Source organism: Aquarana catesbeiana, linkage group LG02 (assembly GCF_042186555.1).
Source record: "Aquarana catesbeiana isolate 2022-GZ linkage group LG02, ASM4218655v1, whole genome shotgun sequence".
NCBI classification, from domain to species: domain Eukaryota; kingdom Metazoa; phylum Chordata; class Amphibia; order Anura; family Ranidae; genus Aquarana; species Aquarana catesbeiana.
This window is the reverse complement of record NC_133325.1, coordinates 522,518,060-522,535,782: the sequence shown is the minus strand read 5'-3', so window position 1 is coordinate 522,535,782 and position 17,723 is coordinate 522,518,060. Positions and strand designations below refer to the sequence as shown.

The window sequence follows — 17,723 nt, the reverse complement described above, 5'->3', positions numbered from 1 at the left end:
CGTTATTACCTCTGGCCATCTGAATTCTGCAGCAGAGAAGGTAAGAAAAAATGTTGGCTTACCCAATTGTCTGACCATGGCTAGCAAATTCTTCAGATTTTTATCCCAGTAAGCTGGACTCCCTCTCAGTGGTTGCATGAACCTTGTGGCATCTCGGTTTCGCACCAACCTCTCAACCTCACACTTGTCCTGTAGCACCTTGTTGGATATTTTCCGTCCATCCCTGGTATTGGGTTTTCCTTTCCTTAACTGGATGGACATGCTGCTTTTGGCCATGTGTGTTTCTGTGACAAACTGCGCAAAGAAGAGGTAGCTTGTGTCTCTTGAAAAACGAGTATCAACACAAAAAAGCCTTGCATTGAAATACATGCTCGGGGACAGTTTGACTTGTCTTGCCTGGTCCAATGTATTCTGTCCAGTAGGGAACTGAACAGGGAAAGCCATTGCCTCAAGCCTAGGAACTTTAAAGAAGCTGACAGGTGTGTTTCCTTGTGCAGGTGCAATGCTGAATATTCCATCACCGTGTGTCAGTGCTTCCTCTCCAAGGTCAGATGGCTGCAAACAACTGTCTAGGCCAATTCCAGGTCTTAGTGTATCCTTCTCATCCTCTGCATTGGGAGGTTGTTGGTCATGGCCTTCCTGTTGCTCAGAAGCAGCCGGTAAACATGCAGACTGTACCTCTGATGGATCACAATTTTCGATGCGTTCAAGTATCTCCATCATTTCAGTTTCGTCACAACTGTCGAGTTCCATCCCATCATCATTATCATCATCATCAGCGATTGTCTCATCCACTCTAATTGAAATGTCCCTGTAGTCGGGGTGTGTGTCAATGAGTTTTGACAGACCTGCTACTACATTTCCCATGTTGACATAATGAAACAGCTGGTGGCCTTTGTAAGTCAGACGTCTTTTCAGCTTGACTCTGTGTAACTGGGATTTGCTGTGCGATCTTGGTAGAGTATTGACCGTGGTTTCCACCTCGGATGGCACACACACTACAGCGCCATGTATAGCTGCCTGTCGACCTTTGGGAAGTGTGATGATCTTGGCAAATGGCAGTATTTTGGCCAAAAGTTGTCTTTCCAGCACATTCAAATCGCAGAGCTCTGGGGGAATGGGCGCCAGCTCCATGTTGTTAGCTACAGCGATGGATGATTTGTGTCCTGCTTTTAAATGTAAATCACAGTTGTGACAAATCCATTCTTTGGTCCTTTCATCTAGTACGGTGCATTGTTCAGGTCCTTGACAGTGATTGTTGCACACATGGACATATTTCCCTGTCAAACAGGCAGCAACAATGTGTAGATTCTTCTTGTAATTGCTGTGAATGCAATGTTTCACTTGGTTAGGGAAAAGGGTGCGATGACACATCGTGCACACAAATGTTGGCCCAGCTTTAATGCATTCATGGAAAGTGGATATAGCTGTCTGCATTAGGCTGTTGTCCACTGGTTGACTGCATTCCCGCATGACACGAGTCCATCGTCTGTATTTCATTCTTATTTTGAAGGCACATTGCATCTTATGGGTTATGCGAAAATCTGCTTGAGTTTGACGCTTCATTTTCATGTAACTCATGCAATGTTGCAAGTGATGTTTTCTGAAAGCAGGATCATTATGATATTTTCTGGTGATGTATTGCTTCTGCTTCAACTTGAAATCGACATTTGTGGCATATTTTCTGGTGATGTATTGCTTCTTCTTCAAGTTGTAATCTGCATTTGTCGCATATTTTCTGGTGGTGTACTGCTTCTGTTTCAAGTTGAAATCTGCATTTGTCGCATATTTTCTGGTGATGTATTGCTTCTGCTTCAAGTTGAAATTGGCATCTGTTGCATATTTGCGAATGATATATTGCTTCTGCTTCAACTTAAAATCAGCATCTGCTCTGTATCGGCTGGTGATGTATGTCCTTTTCTTATTGGTGACAGACATCTTTGTAGCCTTGAAATCACGCCTTCTTTCATTTCTGTGTCTTGTCTTCAGTTTTTGTCGTCTCTGTGCATTTAATTTGGACAATGCCTTACTGTCCTTCCATATGCCCTGTGAGGATTTCGCATCAACTGACCGTGGAGAATGCTTGCTGGCTGGGAATCCAGTGTGTGTTACATCTTTGGTCATCTGTGTCACTTTGTTCTCCACATGCTTTGCATTATGTGGTTTGTCAGATTGCACCAGTGGGGACAGCAAACCATCTGACAGACGTCTTGCACGATGAAATGAGACTGGCATGAAGTCATACTGCAGTCCATCAATAGGGCCTCTGGTGCCTGTAAGGAGCAATTCATACAACTTATAAATCCTTGCCCCCATATCACTCAAATGTGTAAAAGTGATCATAACAGCTTTTCCTTTTCCAGTCGCAGGAAGTCCATCCTTATTTCGACTATGAGAATCAAACAGTCCATATCTCCCAGACTTGTCTCTGAACAATGCAATGCAATATGGCACTACTATAAAAAGTGCATGTGTAACATCTGCATTGAGGCACTGAAGTCTTGTGGAGAGGTCAACAAACCAACCTTGGTTGTCACCGTCTACCGTGTCTCTCATACATCCCGATAACACTGGAGATTTAACAACGTTATACTCATATTTGTCAGTGTTGACTCTGAGGGGCACTTCTTCCATTGTCAAGTGTTGATGCTGATAGACATTTCTTTGTTTTAGCTGTTTTATTGTTGAGCCATACAAGCTGTTGCCCTTCTTCAGTATTTGATCAAGATCACCCTTTCTCACATCATCAAGCTCACTGTGGTATGCCAAAAATGTCAGAGCCATGCATGTACACTGTTTGTTCCTTAACCTTCCATAGCCATGATGACCCTGATGAAATGATGCCTGCACAGAAATCTCACTTGGTACACATGGTTCTTGCATGCCATGGTTTTCAGAAGTGCCCATCACACTGTCACTGTGCTCTTGAACTTGACACTGAGTTGAACATGAAAATGACACCACAGGTTCACTATGTACCTCCTGGGCACATTCACTGTCACAAACCTCCATATCCACTATGCTGCTGTGGGGCTCCGGATCCAGTTTAGTCCAGCGTATCTTTGCAGCTTTAGATCTCTTTCCTTTAGATGGCATGATGATATTTGTGGAAGGAGCTATAATTCTCCTCAGAGCTTTGTTCGAAGAGCTATAATTCCCCTCAGAGTTGTGTTGGAGGAGGAGCTATAATTCGCCTCAGAGCTGTGTGGGAGGAGCTATAACTCCCCTCTGAGCTGTGTGGGAGGAGCAATAATGCTATAATTCCCCTCAGAGCTGTGTGGGAGGAGATACAATTCCCCTTAGTGTTGTGTGGGAGGAGCTATAATTCCCCTTAGAGCTGTGTGGGAGAAGCTATATTTCCCCTCAGAGCTGTGTGGGAGAAGCTACATTTCCCATCAGAGTTGTGTGGGAGAAGCTATAATTCCCCTCAGAGCTGTTTAAAAGGAGCTATAATTCCCCTCACAGCGGTGTGGAAGAAACTATAATTCCTCTCAGAGTTGTGTGGGAGGAGCTCTAATTCTCCTCAGCTGTGTGGGAGGAGCTATAATGCTAAGCTGTAATTCCCCTCAGAGCTGTGTAGGAGGAGCTATAATTCCCCTCACAGCGGTGTGGGAGAAACTATAATTCCCCTCAGAGTTGTGTGGGAGGAGCTATAATGCTAAGCTATAATGCTATAATTCCCCTTTGAGCTGTGTGGGAGGAGCTATAATTCCCCTCAAAGCTGTATTGGAGGAGCTATAACTTCCCTCCAAGCTGTGTGGGAGGAGCTATAATGCTATAATTGTCCTTAGAGCTGTGTGAGAGGAGCTATAATTCCCCTCAGAGCTTTGTGATTTTTTTTTTTCAAAAATGATTTTGTTTTTTTGTTTTTTCAAAAATGATTTTGTTTTTTTGTTTTTTCAAAAATGATTTTTTTAAATGATTTTTTTTTCAAAAATGAAATTTTTTTTTTCAAAAATGAATTTTGTTTTTTTCAAAAATGATTTTTTTTTTAATTTTTTTTTTTTCAAAAGTAATTTTTTTTTCAAAAATATATTTTTTTTTCAAAAATATTTTTTTTTCAAAAATATATTTTTTTTTCAAAAATATTTTTTTTTTTACATGGGGCGGTCATAATGTTTTGGCTGATCATGGGGTGGTCATAATGTTTTGGCTGATCATGGGGTTGTCAGCTTTTGTCACCTCCCACTCTAGTTTTGAACATTTCGCCATTCATTCCTATGGGACCAATTTTGCCGCAAAAACGACGATATTTCGTGGACCATTCGGCGAAACGTTCCACAAAGTAATAGCACACCAATCGGGAAAAATCCGCACGTTTCGGTATATTACTTGTCTCTGTAGTGTGGAAAATGTGGGAGGAGTCTACAAGCATTATCAAGTCTAGCAGATGAAGTCACATGCATTTGGGGTGTCTCAGCATCTTGTGTTTACAACCACTGTTTCCTAGCAACATTTCCTTTTGAACATTTTGCCATTCATTCCTATGGGACCAATTTCGCCGCAAAAACAACGATATTTCGTGGACCATTCGGCGAAACGTTCCACAAAGTGATAGCACACCAATCGGGAACAATCCGCACGTTTCGGTATATTACTTGTCTCTGTAGTGTAAAAACTGTGGGAGGAGTCTACAAGCATTATCAAGTCTAGCAGATGAAGTCACATGCATTTGGGGTGTCTCAGCATCTTGTGTTTACAACCACTGTTTCCTAGCAACGCTCATGCCCTGTTTATGCTTCCCAAATACTACTTCATCAAAACTGCCCCATCAGAATTACCCCATCAAAACTGCCCCATCATATTCCTCTATTATAAATCAGTACATGGTGTGTCTGTCCCCTCCCCCGGGCTCTGTAATCAGAGCTGAGATGCTCCAGCCACCTTCCCCCCCTGTGTATAACAGAAGCTTTGGTAACCATGGCAACAAAACAAACACTAACAGTACACTCTGATTAATGGCTAAAATTTCCTGAAATGACCTCTAAACAAATGGCCGTATTTTAAAAACTATACATCCTACAGCGAAGATCTTTATATTGTGAGAATCACAAGACCCAGACCTAGATTTTGATGTATAGTATGTCTGTGAAATATTAAAATTGAAGGCACGGTCGCAGTTTAGAAATTGCCCTTCAAATTTGGAGGGGGCTAGAGTGTAGTTTCAATGAATGTCAATGGACGGCGTGAGTTACAAACAAATGGTCATATTGTGAAAACTATCAGGACTATGGCTTAGCCGTGGACATGTTTAGTGGCAGCAGGGATAGCTGAACGTTTTGATATAAGATTTGTGTAGGTGGGCTTGAAAATGAGGGAGTGGCGGCAGTTTAGAAATCATGTTCTGATTTTTCAGCTTTTGTCATCTCCCACTCTAGTTTCCCCATTCATTCCTATGGGACCAATTTCGCCGCAAAAATGACGATATTTTGTGAACCATTCGGCGAAACGTTCCACAAAGTAATAGCACACCATTCGGGAACAATCCGCACGTTTCGGTATATTACTTGTCTATGTAGTGTAAAAACTGTGGGAGGAGTTAGGGTGGTAAATTTGGCTATAATAATAAGAATAATATATATGTGAGATAACAGTAAGTGGTCTTGCTATGCAAGAACACTTAATAAATAATTGTGATAAAGTAATCCATAAACCCCATTGAGATGAATTTAGATGTAGAAACGACAACTCTGCAGGTGAACATTAATCAAATTCATCTACACGCAAGTGAAAAAAAGTCCAAAGATTTAAAACAAATTCTTCTTAATGATATTGGAAAGATGGCTAATTGATTCCTCCACCGCACCACTGTGTTAACTCTAGTATAATAATGTGCTTACCACAAGGCAAGCTTAAACAAGCCTGTGACCTTAACCCAGTCAGGGCCTTTAGCCAAAGGGGATGATTGGAAGGCGATAGTCCACTAAACCATCTGGGGAATCAGCCACAGCAAGGAACCCTTCATGCACACCTCCACAGCACCGGAACAGTTCAACATTTAGGGATTCCCCAAAAGGAAAGAAAGGATGGACATAGCGTAATCCTGATATGGGTAATTTATTAAGAAGATAAAAAACACACTTACATTGAAATGAAGAAAAACAGCATAAAATGTGTAGGCCGGCCGGCTACAGCGAACACCCGTCCTACAGACGGACACACGGGACGTCAGCACGTCAGCTCCTCCCGACGTGCGTTTCGTCACACGATGATGTCGTCTGGGGCACGGGCGACGCACTGACGTGTCGCGTGTAAATAGCAACCAAGATAACCAAGCCTCGATGTGAGACCAGGAAATCAACTAGCGTTCCATCTGGACCCATAGAAGGAGTTAGAACCCGCCATATTATACACTGGAAGGGTAAACCCATAGGCAAAATAAATAATAAAACTTATGGGCAAATCATAAACCGCTTTACGCAGTTTCACAGGGAGATTATTAAGCCTCCCCATGGCATCAACCTGATTGGATTCTTTTAAAAAGCAAAAATTAAAAAATGCAAAATACCGTGAAGCCTAATTTCCGATTACTCATATATTAGTAGCGGAAATTAAGAATTAGAGATCAGGTGAAAAACATTAAAGAAAAAATGGTAGGATAAGGATGGGTGACAAATAAAGTGCTTATCACAAAAGACAACCACTAAATAGACCACCAGAGGGTGGTTATGAGATCACATTAAGTGGATCTCAAAAATATATATAAGATTAATTGGCATATATCGCATAAGTGGGCCCTAATGATAAACACTTTATAGGGAAAAGAGTATAGTTTATACCCCATAGCCCATAGACAGAGCCATCATTCCACTATGGTAAAGACCGCAGGTAATTTCCTGTGGCCCACATCGAGTCTAGTTCACATACATGGAACAACCAAATAACATAATCTGGGAATACCAAACGACATAAAATATCAGTTAAGTCAATTAACAAGCGGGAATAAGCTGTTATTATTATAAAAAAGGAACAGTTCAAAAACAGGTACAATGACAAAAATTTCCATAAAAATACTAAAAATATTAAAATAAAAATAAAAAATAGAAAAATAAAAATAAAGAATGGAATAAAATATAGTAAAAGCACGAACCAATAGCAAATATAAATATGGACTCCTCCCCCTAACCCCAGATACAAAACACCCTCAAGAATTGTCTATGAAGGCATTTGTGTCAATGTCCACATTGAGTCCATATGGGGTGTAGCATTTGATTTTATGGATCCATAGCATCTCAAGTCTGGAGATACTCCTGACGAGAGAGCTACCCCTCCAATGTGGTCGATATTTATCAATCTCCAAGAAAATGGTGTTGGAGGGATCCTTATTGTGTGTAGTTAAGTAGTGTTTAGAAACTGAATGTTTGGGGAATCCATTTTTGATATTGGTGATATTTAATCTGACGGAGAGGGGTCGCCTTGTCCTGCCCACATACTGCAACCCACAAGGGCACTGGAGCAGATAGACGACCCCCTCCGTCGAGCATGTAATGGAAGGCTCGATATGATGTTCCATTTGTGTGCTATGGGAGGTAAACATGTGGGTGCGTCTTTGTGTGCCACATCGAGTGTGTTAATAGAACACACTCGACACCTGCCACATTTATAGTACCCTGTCAGATTACCAAAGAAACAGGGTTTAGTGGAAGGGGGATCCAAAACATTGGGAGCTAATCTGTCTTTCAGACACGATGCCCCTCTGAACACCACCTGTGGTTTGGCTGGCAAAATAGGTTTAAGGACAGGATCATTTTCTAGAATATACCAATGTTTACGAATCAAATTTTTTATATTGTTATGTTGCACGGAATATGTAGTAATAAAGGGGTTACGAGAGGAGTCCCACTCCCGAGGTGGTCTATTACCCAAGAGTTTATTTCTATCCAAATTTTGAACTGATTCCAAAGCGGATTTCAAGGATTCTACGGGATAACCCTTCTCCAGAAAACGTTGAGTCAGCACATCTGCCTGTTCCAAAAATTTGATATTGTCTGAGCAGTTTCGCTTGAGACACGTGAACTGACTTTTAGGTACAGATTGAAGCCATGATCTATGGTGGCAACTGTCAATAGATATATAAGAGTTACGGTCCGTGCTTTTGAAAAATGTAGAGGTGATAAACTGGTTATGACAGGCAGATATATTCAAATCTAAGAAATTGATATCAGATTGACTCGCCTCAAAATTCAGAGAGATTCCCCTGGTGTTCCTATTAAGATCTTCCATAAAGAGATCTAATTCATTCCGAGGCCCATCCCACAGGAGGAGGACGTCGTCAATGTACCTTGCCCATAACTTAAGGTGGGGTCTCTGGCCAACATTGACGACATCCTCCTCCCACAGGGCCATAAAGAGGTTAGCGAGGCTGGGGGCATATTTTATCATTTTATCGTCAAGACCGGGGAGTGGCTATGGGGGCTAAATATGCCCCCAGCCTCGCTAACCTCTTTATGGCCCTGTGGGAGGAGGATGTCGTCAATGTTGGCCAGAGACCCTACCTTAAGTTATGGGCAAGGTACATTGACGACGTCCTCCCCCTGTGGGATGGGCCTCGGAATGAATTAGATCTCTTTATGGAAGATCTTAATAGGAACACCAGGGGAATCTCTCTGAATTTTGAGGCGAGTCAATCTGATATCAATTTCTTAGATTTGAATATATCTGCCTGTCATAACCAGTTTATCACCTCTACATTTTTCAAAAGCACGGACCGTAACTCTTATATATCCATTGACAGTTGTCACCATAGATCATGGCTTCAATCTGTACCTAAAAGTCAGTTCACGCGTCTCAAGCGAAACTGCTCAGACAATATCAAATTTTTGGAACAGGCAGATGTGCTGACTCAACGTTTTCTGGAGAAGGGTTATCCCGTAGAATCTTTGAAATCCGCTTTGGAATCAGTTCAAAATTTGGATAGAAATTAACTCTTGGGTAATAGACCACCTCGGGAGTGGGACTCCTCTCATATCCCCTTTATTACTACATATTCCGTGCAACATAACAATATAAAAAATTTGATTCGTAAACATTGGTATATTCTAGAAAATGATCCTGTCCGTAAACCTATTTTGCCAGCCAAACCACAGGTGGTGTTCAGAGGGGCATCGTGTCTGAAAGACAGATTAGCTCCCAATGTTTTGGATCCCCCTTCCACTAAACCCTGTTTCTTTGGTAATCTGACAGGGTACTATAAATGTGGCAGGTGTCGAGTGTGTTCTATTAATAGGGGCACACAAAGACGCACCCACATGTTTACCTCCCATAGCACACAAATGGAACATCATATCGAGCCTTTCATTACATGCTCGACGGAGGGGGTCGTCTATCTGCTCCAGTGCCCTTGTGGGTTGCAGTATGTGGGCAGGACAAGGCGACCCCTCTCCGTCAGATTAAATGAACATATCACCAATATCAAAAATGGATTCCCCAAACATTCAGTTTCTAAACACTACTTAACTACACACAATAAGGATCCCTCCAACACCATTTTCTTGGGGATTGATAAATATCGACCACATTGGAGGGGTAGCTCTCTCGTCAGGAGTATCTCCAGACTTGAGATGCTATGGATCCATAAAATCAAATGCTACACCCCATATGGACTCAATGTGGACATTGACACAAATGCCTTCATAGACAATTCTTGAGGGTGTTTTGTATCTGGGGTTAGGGGGAGGAGTCCATATTTATATTTGCTATTTGTTCGTGCTTTTACTATATTTTATTCCATTCTTTATTTTTATTTTTCTATTTTTTATTTTTATTTTAATATTTTTAGTATCTTTATGGAAATTTTTGTCATTGTACCTGTTTTTGAACTGTTCCTTTTTTATAATAATAAGAACAGCTTATTCCTGCTTGTTAATTGACTTAACTGAGATTTTATGTCGTTTGGTATTCCCAGATTATGTTATTTGGTTGTTCCATGTATGTGAACTAGACTCGATGTGGGCCACAGGAAATTACCTTCGGTCTTTACCATAGTGGAATGATGGCTCTGTATATTTTTGAGATCCACTTAATGTGATCTCATTACCACCCTCTGGTGGTCTATTTAGTGGTTGTCTTTTGTGATAAGCACTTTATTTGTCACCCATCCTTATCCTACCATTTTTTCTTTAATGTTTTTCACCTGATCTCGAATTCTTAATTTCCGCTACTAATATATGAGTAATCGGAAATTAGGCTTCACGGTATTTTGCATTTTTTAATTTTTGCTTTTTAAAAGAATCCAATCAGGTTGATGCCATGGGGAGGCTAAATAATCTCCCTGTGAAACTGCGTAAAGCGGTTTATGATTTGCCCATAAGTTTTATTATTTATTTTGCCTATGGGTTTACCCTTCCAGTGTATAATATGGCGGGTTTGGACTCTTTCTATGGGTCCAGATGGAACTCTAGTTAATTTCCTGGTCTCACATCGTGGCTTGGTTATCTTGGTTGCTATTTACACGCGACACGTCAGTGCGTCGCCCGTGCCCCAGACGACGTCATCGTGTGACGAAACGCGCGTCGGGGGGAGCTGACATCCTGACGTCCCGTGTGTCCGTCTGTAGGACGGGTGTTCGCTGTAGCCGGCCGGCCTACACATTTTATGCTGTTTTTCTTCATTTCAATGTAAGTGTGTTTTTTTATCTTCTTAATAAATTACCCATATCAGGATTACGCTATGTTCATCCTTTCTTTCCTTTTGGGAATCCCTAAATGTTAAACTGTTTTGGTGCTGTGGAGGTGTGCATGAAGAGTTCCTTGCTGTGGCTGATTCCCCAGATGGTTTAGTGGACTATCGCCTTCTAATCATCCCCTTTGGCTAAAGGCCCTGACTGGGTTAAGGTCACAGGCTTGTTTAAGCTTGCCTTGTGGTAAGCAATTATACTGGAGTTAACACAGTGGTGCGGGGAGGAATCAATTAGCCATCTTTCCAATATCATTAAGAAGAATTTGTTTTAAATCTTCGGACTTTTTTTCACTTGCATGTAGATGGATTTGATTAATGTTCACCTGCAGAGTTGTCGTTTCTACATCTAAATTCACCTCAATGGGGTTTATGGATTACTTTATCACAATTATTTATTAATAATGTTTTGATATTATATACACATTTATAATGGAAATTTTGTAGTATATCTAGCGCTGTTATTTATTATTATTTATTTGAACAGGTGTGTATCTCACTTATAGCAGCAGCTCTTTTAGGTGTCACTAATTATTTATTCCTGCTTGTTTGTTTCTTTGGTCAAACCGTTTTTGGCCATCTTATCACAGCGCGGTATTTTTTGTTTATCTTCTCCACTGATGTCTTCTAGCCCTCTCCGGTTCTTCTCCATCTGTCCGCTGTCTTCTGCTTCTGCCGGGTCTTCTCCGCTGTCTTCTCCCTCTTCTGTCTTCTTACGATGTTGACTCTACACTCTCTACCACTCTAATGCTGGGTGCGCAGTGTGCCACTACTTATATTGGCATGGGGTGACGACATCCAGAGGCCCACCCCTTATGACGTCACTGCCCATCATGCCCTGGGTGATGACGTCACCCGGTGACCCCGCTCCATGCCAATATAAGTAGTGACACACCGCGCACCCAGCATTAGAGCGGGAGAGAGCATTGAGTCAACATCAGAAGAAGAACAGAGGGAGAAGACAGTGGCGAAGACACGGAAAAAGAGCGAGAAGACAGCGGAGAAGACTCAGCAGAGGTAGAAGACAGTGGAGAGAGGGAGAAGAACCAGAGAGGGCTAGAAGACATCATCGGAGAGCGGAGAAGAGCCAGAAAGGGAAGTAGAAATCGGAAGTGATGCCAAAGCTGCCTTAATAATTACTTTAAAAACCTATGTACTACGTTTTATTTTTGACACTTTTTTTTAGGTGAATGGGTAGGGGTACAATGTACCCCATACTCATTCACATAGGGTGGGGGCCAGGATCTGGGGGCCCCCCTTTTTAAAGGGGGCTTCCAGATTCCGATAAGCAGACCTCAACAACCAACGGCCAGGGTTGTCGGGAAGAGGCCCTTGTCCTCATCAACCTGGAGACAAGGTGCTTTGGGGTTGGGGCACAGGGCCACCCCCTGCCCCAAAGCACCCAACCCCCCCCATGTTGAGGGCATGCGGCCTGGTACGGTTCAGGAGGGGGGGGCGCTCGCTCGTCCCCACCCGCTTTCCTGACCTGCCGAGCTGTGTGCTCTGACATGGGTCTGGTATCGATTTTGGGGGGACCACCAGGCTGAAAAAATGGCGTGGGGGTCCCCCACAAAATCCAAACCAGACCGAAGGACCATTAAAGTCAGTTCCCCCTTCATTGAAGTTGGACGGATGTCGGACTTCAAGTCACAGGGCAAAGTCGGATCCACGGTCATACGATTGTCGTGTCGTACCAGTGTGAACCCGGCCTGAGACAACAAAATCCTAATTAACAAGAATTCAACTACAGGTGAGTCTAATTATTAAACAGGTGTCCAGCAGACAGCTGAATATAAAAGGGCATTGCTTAACAAAGAAAACAACTTCCCATTTTTGCTGTCAGCAATGGCACCACATAGAAGAGAAATGTCACAAGGCCTGAGAAAGAAAATAACTTCTTTACAAAAGAAAGGTGAAGGCTACAAGAATATCAGCAAAGCTTTACTTATCAGTCAGAATACTGTAGCAAAACTGATATAAAAACGTAACAAAGATAGAACTTCAACCATCTCACAGAGACTTCTAGGCGGTCCACGGAAGTTGACACGCCGAGTCGACAGGTACGTCTTCTGATGAGAAGGGTTGAAGAAAAATCGCCATGCAAGTTCACTGCAGTTAGCTAAAGAAGTAGAAAGCCAAACTGGGGTGATTGTTTCCCATGACACAATATGGCATACACTGCAGAGAAATGGCATGCATGGGTGTCGTCAACGAAGGAAGCCTCTCCTAAAGCCCATGCACATAAAAGCCCACTTAGAATTTGCCAGGACTCAAGCTGAGAAAGAACTAAAGAGCTACTGGGACTCTGTACTCCAGAGTGATGAGACCAAGATAAATGTTTTTGGAACAAAAGTGCAAAGGTGAGGAGTACAAAGAAAAATGCATTGGGGCCTGCAGTGAAACATGGTGGTGGCAACATCCTTCTGTGGGGCTGCATGAGTGCTGCTGGTGTTGGGAAGCTGCATTTCATTGATGCTTCATGAATTTCACAGATGTACTGCTCTATATTGAAAGAGAAGATGCTACCATCATTCTGTGCCTTTGTTCGTCGTGCACTTTTCCAACATGACAATGATCCAAAACACACATCTAAGGCCACTGTTGCATTTCTGAAAAAGAACAGGGTGAAAGTGATTAAGTGGCCAAGTATGCCACCTGATCTGAACCCAATCAAACCTACCTATTCTAAAGAGACAAGTTGAGCATCAGTCTCCATGCAGCATCCAGGCTCTAAAAGAGGTCATTCTTGAAGAATGGAAAAAGATAGATGTTGCAATGTGTTGCCAACTTGTTCATTCAATGCCTAGAAAACTTGGTGCTGTCCTTAGAAATCATGGAGGTCATAAAAAAATACTAGCTGTACTAGTTTTTGTTGTGGGGTGTATTCATTTTTGTATCAACTAATTTAAGTAAAACTGGAGATTTTGTAATCCAAGTTATATTATTAACCTTACTTTCATGTAATGAGCTAAAACAAGTGTTCTATAAGACTTAGTTTTGTCAAAATTTTGGAAATTGTTCTTGCGTTCATTGAGATATTGATTAAGATCTTTTCAAAAGGGGTGTACTCATTTATGCTGAGCACTGTACGTACAGAGGCACATATCATGTGATTGGAATACTGTGCAGAAATGACAACATGATGATTGGGATGTATAAAAAAAAGCTGCAGGCTACATGTTTGATGAATTCCGCTATTCATAGATTGTATTCGTTCATTTGGAAGGAACTGTAGTCAAGAAAGCCATATATAGCGCCATATATAGTGTACATAAATTGCAGAAAAGCCCTGAATAAATGTCGTTCTGCTGTATATTACTTCTGTTTGGTAGCACAGCAATGTAGTCAAATATGATAAACTATTCATGTCTATCTCCTGTTTGCCCACCAGGGTGACTGTAACAGCCAATGGGACACTAATCTTGAAAAATATTTCTCGTTCTGATGAAGGAAATTATACCTGTTTTGCTGAAAATATCATCGGAAAGTCAAACAGCACTGGAATCCTCGGTGTAAGGGGTAAGAATTAAGGGATGTGTGCCATGTAGCTTAAAGTGGAGGGCCACCCTAAAAAAAACAATTGCATAAAAAATCCTAAAAAAATTAAAAAAAAACATCTGAAAAAAAAAAAAAGTTAAACTTACCTAAACCCTTGTTGCTAGGCAGTCTTCCTAATCTGCTTCTTCCTATTCTGCGCCATGTTCTGCTCCTCGGTGAGCGGCCCCGTTGTCTTCTGGGAACACCACGGGGCCATTCACAGAGCGCCGCGCCGCTCGCTCGTGTGCAGTAGGAAACTGGCAGTGAAGCCGCAAGGCTCCACTGCCTGTTTCCCTTACTTAGGATGGCGGTGCCGGGACCCGAGAGCAGAGGGACGGGTCGGCCTCGGGCGGCCGACATCGCGGGCACCCAGGACAGGTAAGTACTTATTTAAAGTCAGCAGCTACAGTGTTTATAGCTGCTGACTTTTACAATTTTTTTTTTCAGGGACGGAATCCCGCTTTAAAGCACATTTAAACCCCCCCCAAAATGTAATATACTGTATGGCAGCTCACCAGTCCTTAGATATGAAGGCTGTATTAGGTTTTCTTTCTTCAGGCTTTTTTCCCTTTATTTTCACTTGGCACACAGTTTCTGCCTTAGGATAACAATGCTCACAAAGTACAGTGAGTGAGCATTGTTATCCTATCTTAGGATCTTAAATCTATGGAGGAGCAATCTTGTGAACATAGGACAGGAGGTGTATTAGGACTACAGACCACCTCCCATTATCCTCATCTTCTCAACATAGAGGTATGGGGGTGTTCTGTAGTCCACAAAGAGAACCTAGGCACATCTGATAATGTTGTTTTGAGATTTCGGTGAAGCATAGTCAGCTCATAGTAGGAAATTAGGAGGTAACTGTTTCTTGCTGGAAACGCAGTAGTCAATTCAGTAGTTTGGGCAGATGATTTTGAAGAGTAAATTCACAAAACGTTTGATTATTTTGTACCAAATGTTAAGTTTTGTTCTTCACTTATGGGCCATTCCGACAATTAGTAATCATGCATTTTTTTTGAGCCTCTTTTATATGCATACCCGCTGTTTGCAGCAGCCAATTATGAGAAAATGACAACCTACTAAGTAAATGTACACTATGTTACCAAACGTATTGGGACGCCTTCCTTTACACGCACATGAAATTTAATGGCATCCCAGTCTTAGTCCGTAGGGTTCAATATTGAATTGGCAATTTTTTTATATTTGAGAATCTTGCAAACAAGAAACACATTCCAACATTTTTATACAAAAATACCAAAAATATATATATATATAAATATATTTTATATATAATTTTTTTTTTTTTTTTTTTTTATATTCATAACATATTATATACACGACTAAACATAATAATACAATAATAAAGGCTTACTTCAACCTATAATATATGAACAAAAGGGTTTTTTTTCTCAACCAAGAGAAATATCACTGTATTATAATATATATATATATATATATATATATATATATATATATATATATATATATATATATATATATATATATATATATATATATATATATATATCACTAAATACCACAGACATCTTCAAAAATTCTACACATTACTCAACTTGATTAACATTCAGACCAAGAAACATAGATTATCATGTGTATGTAGCCTTTCTTCAAAATTATGTTTATCCTTGAAAATCTAATGCCGCGTACACACGAGCGGACTTTACGGCAGACTTTGCCCGGCGGACGGGATTTCGTCGGACAATTCGATTGTGTGTGGGCTCCAGCAGACTTTGTTTTCTCAAAAGTCGGATGGACTTAGATTTGAAACATGTTTCAAATCTATCCGACGGACTCGAGTCCGGTCGAAAAGTCAGCTCGTCTGTATGCTAGTTTGACGGACAAAAAGCAACGCTAGGGCAGCTATTGGCTACTGGCTACGAACTTCCTTATTTTAGTCCGGTGGTACGTCATCACGTATGAATTCGACGGACTTTGGTTGATTGTGTGTAGGCAAGTCCGTTCATTCAGAAAGTCCATCATAAAGTCCGTCGAAAAGTCCGCCGGGCAAAGTCTGCCGTAAAGTCCGCTCAGGTGTACGTGGCATTAGGGAGTGTCCAGAGAGAAAACAGGGAAAGAACCCAACACCCAGAGATCAACAAACAGCAGCTACAGGCCTGATATTCCTCCACGCCTTTATCCAGACCCTTTGCTGCCATCTGTCTTTCTCGAGACCCCAAATTTTCCCTACCTCACCAAGAATCTCACACACCACCACCGGAACAGGAAGGACTTTCTGCCGAAGGGACACCTGACACCGCGCATTCCAGGTGTAATATCGGACTACTAAGCTGACTAGAAAAAAAGTGTCCAAATCAAATCCCTTGCGATTCTGCAATGCTCCATACACCCACTCAGCATAAGACATGCTAGGCAGGAAAGGAATATTCAGAGCCCTCCCCACCCTTGTATATACTTCTATATTGAAAGGGCACTGAAGCAAGAAGTGGTCCATGGTTTCCACTTCACCCTGACACTCCGCTCTTGGACAACTACGATTGTCCAAAGAGCGGCACTTCACGTTCCCCCTCACATAGAGCCTGCCGTGGAAAGCGAGCCAGGCCTGGTCCCTAAATTTCAAGGGAATCCGCTCAGAATTTATTAAACGTAAACCCTCCTTCATAAAATGACCTGGGCAATCCCTTAAGGCCAGTGGTGCATGAAAGACAGTACCCACGATCTTCTCACCCAGGAGTCTCCTAGGAAGGGACCTGATATCCTCTGCTGTCACATGGCACCGTTTAAGAATTTTCAGGCACAGGGCAACATAAGCTGGGAGTTTACCATGCTTGATCCTTAGGCTTTTCATTGGCCTGCCACTCTCCCAACAGCCCAGAAAAGGTCTAAACCAGATCTGGAAAATACCCACCCATCCAGGCGGTCTCTCTGCTAGCATGTTACAAAAATTGTGTTTCAAACACATCAGAGAGAAGAACACAACTGGGTTGACCATTCCTAAGCCACCCTTCCACCTAGATAGGTAAGTCACATTCCGCTTCACAAGATTCAGCCTGTTCCCCCATAATAATTGGAAGAAACAACTATAAATCCTGGTATAGCAAGACTCTGGCAAGATGTAAACAAAGCTGACATACAGAAAGGTAGGAATCAGGTAGGTCTTAATCAAGTCCACCCTTTCCCTCAAGGAGAGCCGCCATAAAATATCAGCATCCATCTCACTGAGCAAAAATAAGGCCATATTACGAGCCCTTACAGATTTTATGCTGGCAACATTAATCGTTGCCACCTTTATCGGAGTGGGAACTGCCATCAGGATGATTGAAGTAGGCGTTTCTTAGCCTGAGCTCCCTCCCCCCTTACTAGAGACCTTGACCTCTTTAGAGAACACTCTACCTCATCCTCCTCCATCTGAGACACAGAATTAGAAGACTCCTCCTCCCCCTCAGATAAGGACCCAAACTTGTTTCCCAGCGGTAGATCATCTACCTCTAAGGAAGAAACCGAGGAGGCAAAGGTCAGGACTACCTTATTGC

General features: G+C 41.9%; 1 protein-coding gene across 2 annotated transcripts in view; it reads left to right on the top strand.

The window, feature by feature from the left end:
* The window catches only part of CNTN2 (contactin 2), a 430,563-nt gene that overhangs the window by 287,711 nt on the left and 125,129 nt on the right, over positions 1-17,723 (top strand). For both annotated transcript variants that reach the window (XM_073615820.1, XM_073615821.1), the window contains one exon: positions 14,066-14,193. In XM_073615820.1, the coding sequence (XP_073471921.1) occupies positions 14,066-14,193 (128 nt within the window). The remainder of the gene's footprint in view (positions 1-14,065; positions 14,194-17,723) is intronic.